This window comes from Rousettus aegyptiacus, unplaced genomic scaffold (assembly GCF_014176215.1).
Source record: "Rousettus aegyptiacus isolate mRouAeg1 unplaced genomic scaffold, mRouAeg1.p scaffold_m13_p_1, whole genome shotgun sequence".
NCBI classification, from domain to species: Eukaryota; Metazoa; Chordata; class Mammalia; order Chiroptera; family Pteropodidae; genus Rousettus; species Rousettus aegyptiacus.
In genome coordinates, this window is record NW_023416284.1 from 43,792,725 (window position 1) to 43,805,877 (window position 13,153).

At 42.6% G+C, this 13,153-nt stretch overlaps 1 protein-coding gene across 3 annotated transcripts in view; it reads left to right on the forward strand.

Moving 5' to 3' along the window:
• The window catches only part of CACHD1 (cache domain containing 1), a 194,484-nt gene extending 182,040 nt beyond the window's left edge, over positions 1–12,444 (forward strand). The window contains exons 24-27 of one of the 3 annotated variants that reach the window (XR_001598688.2): positions 985–1,146; positions 2,418–2,495; positions 3,135–10,311; positions 10,408–10,532. Coding sequence is in view for 2 of the 3 variants with exons in the window: in XM_016159137.2 (XP_016014623.2) it covers positions 985–1,146; positions 2,418–2,495; positions 3,135–3,236; positions 10,408–10,646 (581 nt within the window). In the remaining variant the exon portion in view is untranslated. Of the gene's footprint in view, positions 1–984; positions 1,147–2,417; positions 2,496–3,134; positions 10,312–10,407 lie in introns of those variants that run through there. The other 2 variants (XM_016159137.2, XM_036234798.1) reach the window with 2 other exon arrangements.
• Positions 12,445–13,153: the final 709 nt, after the last annotated feature.

The following is a 13,153-nucleotide window of genomic DNA, read 5'->3' on the forward strand; positions in this document are numbered from 1 at the left end:
GAATCCCAGCTGACAGAGGCACAGGGCTGATGATGGCAGAGTAACCATTGCACATCTATTTCCTGCTGAAACCTTCCCCCACAGCTTCTGCAAAGGCAGAAATCTTGTGGCTGCAAATCATTATTTAGGACCTCGGAGTCTTCCAAAGCCAGAGCTCCCTGATGCTACTGGAGTGGCTTGGGGTGGGGGACAGGGACACAGTAGGGAAGAACCCCTCTGGGTTCAGGCCCTAGACCTGCATCCCTCAATGAGGTTTTCTCAGTGTCCTTCTGGAGTTAGCACAAACCCCTAAAGCTTAGCTGGCAGGTGAAGCAAATATTTAAATCTTCAGGTAATGCCTTGCTTTTTAACATCTCCGTACATTAGCCTGTCTGTAGAAGAAAAAGCTCATGTATGAAGAAAGGTTCTGAGCTCACATATTACTACTGAACCACGTTAGGACATAGTAGAAGTGACTTTGTTCTAAGAAGACATTTTATATGCCCACTTGCATTTTCAGTCTAAAAAGTCCGAATGATGTTAAAGGGGACCCATAAGCTTTGAATGTGATCGTTTTAGCACATATTGATTGAACCTGGTGCCATTTATTTTAGTGATAACAGTCACATAACCCCCAAAGAGGCCCACGTCGCCCTCACCTCTCTACTAAGTGACTTCTCTTCCTAGAATTTCACACCCAAGGGAGCTCAGCACTCAGCACTGCAAATTTAAGTCATTCTCATCGACTCGCTGGTTTTATCAGATCTTGCTGATCCATGTTCTTGCTCTGCCGAGCAACCAGCATTTAATGGGAGAGCCAGGATTAAACAAAGCCACTGCTCCCACATTCTTGCGGGTCCTCTTTAAGGAATTCAGAGCTCAAAGCAGCTGCTCTTATCATCGCCAAACCCCTTCTCACCCTATTCCTCCCCCTCTCGCCCCCACTCCCACCTCCTACCACGCTTGGGAAATCTTTACAAGGGGTATCTGTTTATTTTCATGAAGGTGATGAGGTGGTGACACTGAATATGATTAAAAGTGCCCCTGTGGGCCCCGTGGCCGGAGGCATCATGGGATGCATCATGGTCCTGGTCCTTGCCGTGTATGCCTACCGCCACCAGATCCATCGCCGGAGTCATCAGCATATGTCTCCTCTTGCTGCCCAAGGTGAGCTCAAAATGGATCCCACAGCTCCTCCAGGAGGCAGCCGCCCTCCTTAGGTCCTTCCAAGGCTGGAAGGACAGTGGCCAGTTGTGTAAGCCTCTCAACAATTATAAGAACAGTGCTGTGTTTTCAGCTTCTGAGGAGTAGACTCAGAAGTCCCAAAAGCCAGCTTTCCTTCTTTTGTCCCTTTTCATTCCCCCTCCCCCCCCCCAAAAAAAATCCCTAGACCCTCTGTCTCCTTACGTAGCTTTAACCTGCCGCAGTCTGCCTCTGGGCTAGGCCAGCCAGGGGAGCTAGCTGGAAGGCTGAGTGGGAAATTCTGTTCTTCACTCAGCTCAGATGTGTTGCCTTTGCTGTTCCAGAAAGATTCGCAAACCAAAAATACCTCAGGTCACTATTGGCAAGAACATGAATCGTTCTACTGCAGCTGTTATTACAGATTGTGAATGAGCACACATTCCAAGGAATAGTCACATCTCTTAAAACAGGAGAGGTAAATGAAGCCAGGTACAAAATGACTAATCCATAAACACGACTTCCATACCGAGAGTTAAATGTGGAAGTTATGTTCCTTTGCAAGGGGGGGGAAAAAAAAAACATTTAATGACTGTCCCCTTTCTTCCTAAAAGCCCCCAGGGATGTGTTAACCTGAGCTTTACGGAGATAAGGCCAACTCATCATTCTTCATGGACTAGGTCAGGGGCCACTAAGCTCACACTGTAGCAGTAAAGACAGGTCGATGTAGGCGTATTTCATAATGGCTGCAACCCTGGTGTGGGGATCGTGGGGTAATGCTGCCTGATTTAGTAACAGGGCTAATCACAAAGCTGTTTTCCCTTGCTAAGATTCGCTTAGACTGAGGATGACGGCCATTCGGTGTTACCTTAAGCCTGACCTTTTATAAGTTTGTATAATATTATTTTATCAACAGCCATGGTTTTAGACCCCTTGCCTCTGTTTCGGATACTTTAGTAAGGGATTAGCCTTTATCAACTTTTATCTATTAGCCTTTATCAACTTTTCTTCTCTTCAAAAATCAATTTCAGGTGACTCTTGATTATTCTTAATCTCCTTCTGATTCCTGCTTCCTCCTCCTTAAAAAAAGAAAAGAAAAGAAAAGAAAATGGGGCATCAGTTGATTCTTTTCCAAGATAGGATTCATTCTTGATGGAATGCTGTCAACCAGCCATCAGAGGAGCACTCTGTAGGGTATTAAAGTGGGTTGATTTTGTTTGATTAAATAGTCATGTTTCTCTCTTTTTAATGATGGGTAGAAATGTCAGTGCGTATGTCCAACCTGGAGAATGACAGAGATGAAAGGGACGACGACAGCCATGAAGACAGAGGCATCAGTGAGTATTCAAGCTGCCTCGCTATAGAACGTGTCGGCAGGAGGCTAATCCAGAACAAATATTCTTTCTTCTATCCTTTTGGCTTGTATTAAAATTTAAGAAGCTTTGACATGGGGTTCTCTCCCCCGCCTTCTCATTAGAAATAAGCGCATGTGTTGTTTGCTTTTAGAAAATCTCAAAAGGTTTCCTGATGTTCTTTTTCGCATTAAGTGCTTTGTCCTAAAACACCTCATCCTTCCCTTTCTCTGGCCTCCTTATTACCGTCCAGTCCAGCGTAGGATTTTAGAAAGGGAATCATCAGGTATGCATTTTTTTAATCCCTTAACTAAGGTATACAACTAAGGGGGGAAAAGAGTATTTCTTTAACAAAAGAGAGCTTCATCAGTGTTGAGATAACCTTGGCCTTCAACTGCTTAGAGCATATCTTCTTGATGCATGTTGGAGATATGTAATTTGGGACCTCTCCCTGCCCCATTCCTAAAACCAACTCCCCTAATCCTCAGAATTTTTTTTTAATTACTTTTTCTAGCTCTCCACAGAATAACCCCCAGTGTGTGAAAGAGCCCGCTCAGAGAAAACATGCTTGATATAATAAGGGTACTGGCAATAAGAGTGACTAACCATCTTTGCCTTCCACAGTCAGCAATACTCGATTTATAGCCGCGGTCATCGAACGACACGCACACAGTCCAGAAAGGAGGCGTCGGTACTGGGGCCGATCGGGCACAGAGAGTGATCATGGTAAGGTCTAGCGTCCTGCACATGAGGACCCGAGGGACCCGGTGGACTCCCGTGGGCCAGCGCTCACAGCCTACTCAGTGCACAAGTAAATTATTTTGACATAGTTTCCCAAAAAGACACCTTGCAGCATGACACTTTTATAAGAGCCCAAGGGTGTAGTTTTGCATATGTGTCAGCACTCCCAGGCTTAAACGAGTGACCTCTGGGCACACAGACTGCCTCCTAGGTTTTCTCCATGAGTATCGTCTAAATGGAACTTGCTTACCACCCCACTTGACTCTCAGTAAATCAGCACCCTCTTAGGTCCTACTGTCTATCCAGTGTTGCTGGTTGGCAAACACCAGCGTCATCAAGGGCTCTCTCAGCCATCCTTGCCTGGGAGGCTCAGGGAAAGCTTCATTAAAGAGACATTTGCACCAGGCCCTGAAAGATGATTAAAGAAAGGATAGGGGCAAAAGTCATGGAGTTTTGTGTAAAGTCATGGAGTTGTGTAAAGTGCCTGTAAGATGCTCAGGAGGGTTCGAGGATGAATTGTGAAGAGGTGCTGAGTGACAGGTGAGCTGTGAATTATGAAATCTGTGTGCTGTACCAAAGACTTGGCCAACACATAGCTTCTCACCTTCCAGTGTCCATATGGCTTGTTGTCACAGAGAACAGCAGATGTATTCTCTCCAAGTATCACTGCCACAGTTCCACAAAAATGTAACAAGTGGTAGGATTTTTCCTATAATTGTAAAATCTTTATTTTTCATATAGCTGTTTAATTTCTCAGAAATCTTTATTTTCTTCCCAGAATCAATTTTTTGAAATGCATAAATAATGTATGTATGCCTTTAGACTCTGCTTTCTCCACATCTACTCTGAAAAGAAAAAAAAAAACATGTCTTCAAACAGGGCGTTCCCACACCTGTGCTAAAAAATGCAGGAGTGGGTATTCGTCAGAGCAACCGATGTGGCCTTTCACATCACAGCCGGGTGGGTATTCAGACTCCCTCTGGAAAACCGGAGAAGGAAAGCCCTGATTCGTAGAGTGGAGACTTAATTTGGGCTTTGAATAACATTGTTTTCACCAACTAAATAGAAACTTCAGGTTTCTATGGAGAGTCCAAGCACAACTTAAATTTTTCAGTTTCTTTGACTTTCTGCCTTTTTTCCCTAAAAACCTTTGAACATTCATAAATGCATTCTGCCAGGCAGTTCTGTGCCTCTTCTCCTTTGAATAATAAAACAGGTTTGAGGCTACTAAAGTTCAACAGAAATAATTTCTTATTCAGCAGAAATACTAAGTCTTCTCTCCTCTCCTCTCCTTTCCCCTCCCTTCCCCTCCCCTCCCTCCCTTCCCTCCCTCCCTCCTTCCGTTCTGCCCTCTCTCCCTCTCTTCCCCCCATAGAAATTGCTTCAATGCAAAATTGGAATTCTGAGTGACATTGATGATCCATTAGCTCTCCCATTGTCTTAGGAAAATGGCACATGAAGCAACAGCTTAGACAAAAGGAATAATGCAATGTCAGTATCTGAAAGCCAAAGAATCTAGCTAAGGGCTTGCTTGCTTTTCATTTTTCACAATAATTGGATTCCTGTTGAAAAATAGTTTGTCATGCAGACAGAAAGCAACACCAAAAGAAGTGGAAGACATTGGCATGCCACATAATTCCAGAGGCACCCCAAAATCAGTAGCATTTAGCTGCATGTTGTCACATCCCTGACCTATACAGTGGGTCACTAAAATTGGCGGCATCAAGTTCATGTCCTTGTGATGCGTAGAGGATAAGCCATGTGTACACATTAAAACAAGGATCTAATCTAACTGTTCTGTCAGCACGCCTCTTGCTCGTCTGCGTGTTCTCCTATTTGGTTATTGCACTGGGTGTCTGCTGTTGGCTAGAAACAGAGGAGGGAGTTACAGAAGGAGAGGTGTCATTCCTGTGAGGCAGCGTGGTCTAGAAGAGCTTATAAGATTTGGTCTAGCAGAGTTCATCTGGAATCCTGCCTCCCCCCCCCGCCCCCCGCCTCCGTACAACTTGTAAGACCTTAGCAAAGTCACTTTGGAGCTCGGTTTCCTAATTCTTAAAGCAGGATTAGAAATTCCTCCCCAGTAAAGTTGTTGTGAGGATGAAATGGAATAAGGTATGGCAGGCACAAGCTCAGGGCTGGCTGCTCTCACTACCTCCATACACACTCTGCCCTCAAGGAATGGACAATCTAGGAGGACACCCTAAATGAATGCACATATTCATAAGACTGAGAAAAGGCTGAGTATGCCAGCTTCTTTAAAGGAGTGGAGCAACGAAGAAGATGGAGAAATAGTCCCCTTTTATCTGCAGGTAAATCCTGAAAGATCCCAAGGGGAAAGTGGCGTCGGTGCTGGCTTTGGACTTCTGGGATTGTAACCCATGGTGTGCAGCCAGTGAGTGTATTTTCATGAGAGTCCTTCGGTCTGATACACAAAAGGGCACTCAGAAGAATAAAATAGATAATACATAAGTACTGAACAGACTAGACTTTTGTGGCGTGATTCAGGTGTGTGATGTTCCCAGAATTAAAACTGTTACCAGGCTAATCTTGGAAGCTTTCAGGCTGCATTTTTTTATTTAGAAATATTTTGTGTGGCCAATGGAGTTTCATATTTCAGAAGAATCTAATTTTAATTTTTGTATCTTAAAAAAACTATTGAAAATAAGAGTCGTTTTGGAAAAGTCAGTATTCTGAGACCACTTAGTATGATTGTTTTCAGCGCTCAGCTGTTAACTGTTACTGTCACACATGGGGGTTGAAAACAGTTACTACCTGTCTATGCTTTTAATTATATCTGCTCTGCCTATTATGTCTCTTGAAAATACAATGTTCTGTCTAATCATCTACTGGCTTATTTTTAAGTTAAAAACCGCCAATACATACTTGTTCCTTGTGAATCTATGTTTTGCTTGCCATCTCATTAGAAACTTTATGCGTATGTATATTGAACAATATTTTTTCTTTATAAAAGGGATATTTCCCCCTAGCGAAGCAAATTCCAAGACTCAAAAGGCAAATGCTGAACCTTGAAAACCTGGTCAAGAACTGCATAGTGCAGCGTGAGACTATTTTCTAGAGGTACAGATGTTGTCCTGCAGTTACTCTCTGTGACCACAAGGTGGTGAGTGAGTTCCCAGAGGGATCTAACATCTCTAACCAACAGGAGAGGTTTCTTAGGAACCAGCAGCTAAATATATAAGCAGAATACCAAAGAACCAAAACCTAATCTTGACTCTTCTATTTATAATGGATGCCTGACCTTTTTCCTGAGACCGTTTCTTGCCTAAGATTGTCTTTGCAGAGATTTTTTTCTCATACACCTTTGGATGGTAAAATTTTTTCTTTGAAAGTGTTTGTAAATATCCTTTGTGTTTTAAATAGTGCTTCCTGCTCCATGAGTCAGAGACTGAGTCTCTTATTCATCACTGTTGCCAGTGCTCAACATAATTGCCTGGCACTGAGTAAACACTCAATTAATTTGTTAAGTGAGGGTATATGTTTGGCATTTTCCTACTTCTCCACAACTTGTTATTCCCTCCCTTGTTATTCACTAATTTCTGAGATAAGGGGAAGCCTAAATAAGTTACAGAGGGGTTGAGCAAATTAAACAGAATGGCCCCAGAGTAAGGGGTTTTACTTTGGAAGGGCTTCTGCTGGAGTTCATATCCAGTGAATCCTAGAATGTCTTCATTATTAGATGAGACTGAGGAATGCCACCACAGATAACTAAAAAAATATTTGATGCCTTTGCTTTGGGAATATAGTATGTGACTTTTTTTTTTAATTAAGTGCCTTTGTGTAATGCATCATGTTGAATATTAGTACAAAGATAAGTAAATCCTTGTGCTTCAAGGGAGAATTTGCTAATGGACAAGACAGCCCTATATTTTATTATATATACTATGGTAAAATCTAAGGTAGAGATGTATACAGCATGCCGTTTAAACACACAGAAGGGACACCAGACCCCACGTGGATTGGCACGACTGGGGACTGTGGCGGTTGGTTGGCAGTTCTTCCCAGAGAAGACCTTCAGACTGAAGCATGAAGCACAGTAGCAAGATGAGGGAAGGCAGGAAGGTGAGCCAGGCAGAAGGACCATTATGAATATGAAAATGAATTATCAGTTTCTGTGGGTACATACAAATGAGCAGAGACAGGAGGCGATCCAGGAGTATCTGGAGGCGAGATGAAGACAACGTAGCAGTAAGGCTTGGCCAGAAATAATCAACACAGACACTGAAGTTTTGCTAAAACCGTGTTTTCCTCTTCGGTCTCGTGTGCCGCGCATAAGGTTGTTTATGCCTACGTAGCTCTTTGTCCCTGAGGCTTCAGAGCCTACCATCCAGTCCTGCATTCTGGACTTAGCACCGCCAAAGCCAAAGAGCTAAACTCACTCAGGCTCCTGATCTCTTAATCTTGGGTGAAGGCATCACAATTTCCCCAGCCTCTAACCTAGAAATCTTGACATTCGAGAATGTCACCTTCCCTGGCATCTGCATCAGACGAGTCCATTTAGTCACCAAATCCAGCCTCCTCTGCACTCGAACAGTCTCTTGAACCCAGTGGCTGCTCCACTTAAACGCTGCAACTGTCCCACTTCAGATCCTCTGTCCCACACCGTCTCCTGTAGCTAATGCTCCAGACCCCTGTCCTCTGAGCCTCTCATCCCTCTTTCCTTCTGTCCAGCCTCCTCGTCGCCATTTCCCCACCCCCTGTCCCATTACTACATCCTAACCCATAGCTTCAACCAGCCCTGCTGACCTGGTCTGCCTGCCTGTCTAGCACATTTCCCATGTCTTCCTCCCTCACACCAAGCTTTTCACTATTCCCCAAAGCTACTAGAGCCTTTCGGGTTGCTGTGTCTTTGCATGTGCTCATCTCCCTGCCTGTGACACTTTTCTCCACCTTTTTCTTTTCCTGATGAACTACCCCTCTCGCATGAGGTCCACCCTGAGTGTCACCTCCTCAAGTATCCTAAGCCAAGTTAGTCAGCTTTGGTATTCTTTCTGAAAGGTCTCTGTTTTAGCACCCACGTTTTCCCTTCTCGACTGGGCTTCTCAGGAGCTGGGGCCTCACCTCACCCCTTTTTCTGTCGAACCCCTAGCCTGGCACTTGGCACCACTCACTAATGACAGACACATGCATCAGTGAACTCTCCCACTTTTGCCCCAACTTCTCATGACATCTCCATATTTGTGACTCACAGACTCTCAAAATCAAGGTGTACAAAAAGAATGCATTTCCTTCTCTGAGATGGGACTCGAAGTCACAATTGCCTTTAACCACCCCTCACCCCTACAGCCCCCACATGTAATTGCTTACCAACTTCTATTATTTCCACCCGTGAGATAGCGTTTTGTAATCTGTCCGATCCCGTACCCCTAGATTTAATTCATCTCGCATCTGGGCTGTTGCAATAACCTTCTAACTGCCCCCTATCTCTTTCTTATTCTTCTTGCAAGCTGCCACCAGAACTCTTTTTAAAACACAGAAATGATCATGTCACTGGGGGATAGGGGGTGGTATTCAAAGTCTATTTTCTCTTCATTTTCTGTGTTTTGGCTTTAACCCACCCTTCCACCTTCCATCTGCCTTATTCTCCAGCTAGTTGCTAGCACTCATCCTAGGCACATGGAATAGGAATGGCCCCAGGAATGGCTTGTGCTGATCTGTTCTTCCACACATATCCACTTCCCAAACTCCTACTCACCCATGTAAGTCCAACTAAAATCTAAGTTCTATGCGACTTTCTCATTCCTTAGCCTGAAGTAGTTACTCCCCGTTCTGGATTTCAGTTATACCTCAACCAAAGCACTTTCCATCGTCTGCATTAGAGTAAGCCTAGCTTCATGAATATCTGTCTCATATTGTTTATGAAGTCCTCAAGGAAAAGACACATCTCTTATTCATATTTCATAGTCTCCCCCTGTAGCCCCATAATGGTCTTCAATAAATGAATAATTGACTTGGGCTATGTTTATACTCGTTTTATTTCTCAAGCACTAGCTTTTGAGCTCTTTGTGCAGGGACCCTGTTTTCCTCTTGCTGTCTCCTGTGGTGTCCTGCGTGGTGTCTTGTACACAGTAGGTGCCCAATGAGTGTTTGTTGAGTCGGCTGACTTAAATAATGGTCATTCGAGTAGTGTTTCATTGAGGAGAGAGACTTGCCTTTTTCATTTTTGCACGGAGCGTACATTTTCAACCCCCAACTACTCCTGCTTGGCCATATGCAAGCACATCAATTTTGCAGTCACAAATGTGACTAGCACTACCCACGGGTGAGTGCTGATTGATGCTAACTGTAGATGCAGCGGAAATATTAATGAACTGTCACTTCGCAAAAAATTTAAAGGGGATTTTTGCAATATTTAAAAACATGCCAGGGTTCTTGGAATGGAATCCTTTGATCAGCAAGGGCATTTTCTTTTGAAACATGTATTACTTAGAATACCAAAAGAAATTAATCTTTAAATACAGTGAACTAGCTTACACAGAGAATAGTTGATTCCTTCGCTAGTTGCTGTGGGTGTATGTGGAGTTACTGTTTCATTACTAGAACTTTGGGCAAGTTCGTTAACCTCTGATCATCACTTCCCTCACCTATAAATGGATATTAAATATATGCCTCATTAGCATGCAGGAATTACATGACATTAGCGCCTGCCATGGAGTATGTTTACAGATAATGGTGGCAGTTATTTTCTTCTTTGGCGTCACATTCAAGCATTTTAAAGTCCAGTTTTCCCCACTGATCTGAGTCCTGTTAGAACCTTTTTCTCAAAGCTGCCTTTTTTCCCTCTCTTTGTTGTTGTTGTTTTTTAATTTTTTTTCTCTCTCTCTTAAAAAATAGTCTTAATCTTAGTTTTTGTTTTGTTGGTTTGGGAAAAGGGTTATTGTCTATATTTTATTTATCCTACTTTCTCAGTTGTCTAAAATGCTTAGGTATTTCTCATGTAATTGTTTTAAGAAAGAAACGGTCAACAAAAGATCTCTTTAAAAATAAGTCACTTCACCGTCTGCTGACAGCCTGCAAGCGTTTGCACCTATGTAGCACAAAGGTAGGAACGCCCCCCTGGTGCCTAGAAATCTTAAGTGACATCTCCTCCCCACATCTGGAAGCTCTCAGCTGCTTGTGTGTTTTGTTCATTTTCTAGGCTACAGTACCATGAGCCCACAGGAAGACAGTGAAAACCCTCCGTGCAACAATGACCCATTGTCGGCAGGGGTCGATGTGGGGAACCACGATGAGGACTTGGACCTGGACACCCCACCTCAGACCGCAGCCCTGCTAAGCAACAAGTTCCACCACTACCGCTTACACCACCCCACGCTCCATCACAGCCACCACTTACAGGCGGCGGTGACAGTCCACACCGTGGATGCGGAATGCTAACAGCCCCCTCACCTCTGTGAGAAGAGGCCATCTGGGAGATACAGAACATTCTGGAGGGGAAAAGAGCCAGTATAAAATCCACAGCAAGAAACCCCTTGTGTCAGGGCTCTGACTGGAGTGATTTAACTCGTTTCCTGCCTGTTAACATGTTTCAAAACAAGAAGAAGAAGGAAAAAAAAAAAAAAGCAACATCCCGCTAGTGCAGGTGTGAGGCTGGTTCTGGAATGGAGGGGAAATTAGCCTGATTAATGAACCTGCCATAACCCTCACGGAATGGAACAGAAGGCAAACCTCCTACCATAGAGACGAAACCTATAAATGAAACATTGGGAACCTTCGTTAAGCTGAGCCAGAGGAATGTCGCCGGGAGCCAGGAGCATTCGGCTCTCCTTAACTGCAAGAGAGAAAAATGCGCTCAACCCGAAACTGGGAATGTGGCACATCCCAACAGAAACATGTGCTTTGGAGATTTCACTTTGTTTCTTAGCGGTACCTAGACACCACCATTGCTGTATGGAACTCATATTAAGCTCTAAATGATGCATCTCAAAATTTCTAAGTAAAGGATTATTTTTCTACTATTTATTGAACTTTCAAATATTCTCAAACTTCGGGGGAAAGAAAAGGAGACACATGAGAAATTTTCAGCAATTATCCCTAGCTGTTTTGTGTGTAATGAAGTGGTTCTTTGACTAAGGAGCTATATTTCTTATTTAACTGATATCATCCCACTGCCCCGCTCCACAAAATGGGAAAATGAAGAAATCTTTCTCTCTGACTTGTTTACGTACATTTTCTTTAGAACATCATTTCATGGAAACACATTTGTAATACAGTATTCTTTCTCTGTGTTTGACAGAGGTGGGAGGGGCGGAGAAATCCAAGAGGCTTTTAAAAACATGTTTCTTTTTAACGCATCTCCACTCCCCATACAATGCTTTTCTTAGGTTTCTACGAAACCTAATATTACAACCCCAGCCTTTCAGCTAAAGGAGGGTTGTATTTATTCTCCTTGTTTCAGAGACTATAAATTTTTAAATGTCCCATTTTGATTCTGAGCATATTGAATAAAGGAAGAAATTTTTAAAATTTGGAATTTTGATTGTATGTTAAAGATTTCTTTTGAAAGTATAGCTCAGAGCTGCTGCCAGTTATCCAAGAAGTTATCCACCAAACTGCTTTGTGATGTGTACAGAGATTAATCAGATCTGGCTAATAAAACATGGGGCATTGTAATTTTAAAGTAGTGTTCTAATTACAGTGAAGTATTTTAGATTCACATTGTGATTCCAATATGTTATAAAGACATTCTTACACTGTGTGGTAAATCTCCATTTATATGTAGTTGAAAAAAATTCACTGAATAATGTTTTAATGATAGGGTATTATGATATAATGTAAAAAGAAAAAAATTGGTTCTTCAGCAGTACAAGAAGTAAACTATGTGTGCTATCAGGAATCCCCTTTGTACTATATATAAAATTGCAGTCTAGTGAAATAAACTGTATGAACGGACAGTTGTAGTGGTTATAGTGATTTGTTAATGTACCGTTTCTTGTGCCTCAACGCAAATTACATTCACTTTGTAACCTAGAGATCAGCTGCCAGACTGAAAGTCGGCCTTCTTTCAGAGCTGCAGTCAAGTTCAGGGCTTCTTGACCATCTAAATATGCAAAGAAATTTAAGAATGTAATGGGATAAAAATAAAAGCAACTATTTCAAAATGTGTGGAATGTAGCTCCCCTTCCTGAACATCTAAATTTGTGTACTTAATAATGAATAAATGGTTATTCTCTAACTACTGGAAGAAATGGATGACTTTTCTGTCTTCCCAGAAATTAAACTTCTCCATGGGATACTGGATTGTTTTCCTAAGTTGAGAAACTGTGTTAAGACGCTAGCTTCTTGGGGGGCATCGGGGTGGGACATGGTGTCTTTAAGAAAAGAATCACAAAACTTAAGAGCTTAAAAATAAAACGACGTTACAGCCTATTCACGTATACAACAGAAATTCGTTTTGTGTCTTTTGTGATAAGTATCTCCCATATCCTGAACTTTGGGGGAAAGCAAACGAATGCTTGTACCTGAATAAGAACATAGCTGTGTTTTCAGTTCCTGTAGAGGTTTGTGAAGTTTGGGTGGAAGTTTTGATCAAGCTTACCATTTGCCTTTTTTCCTAAGCACTGCATATAATGTTGTGTAAATATTTGTTGTCATTGTTATTTAAAAGGAAAAATATGTTTTTGGAAACTCTTCACATGGTGTGACTGGTATTGTTGCCTTTTCTTCTGCGATTCTTTGGCTTCGTTAGACATTGAGTCTTTCCTGAACTGCTGGAGGGAAGTCCCGTAGGTGCCATCTCAGTGCCGATGACCAACATCACTTACCAGTGTCAACCACCAAGAGCTGAGAGTGTTCCAGGTCATTTTGTATAGCTAGAAAGGGAAATGTGCTGTTTGCAGCCCAAGTAAAACATGGCTCAGACCCATACTAGTCCTCGTGGTATT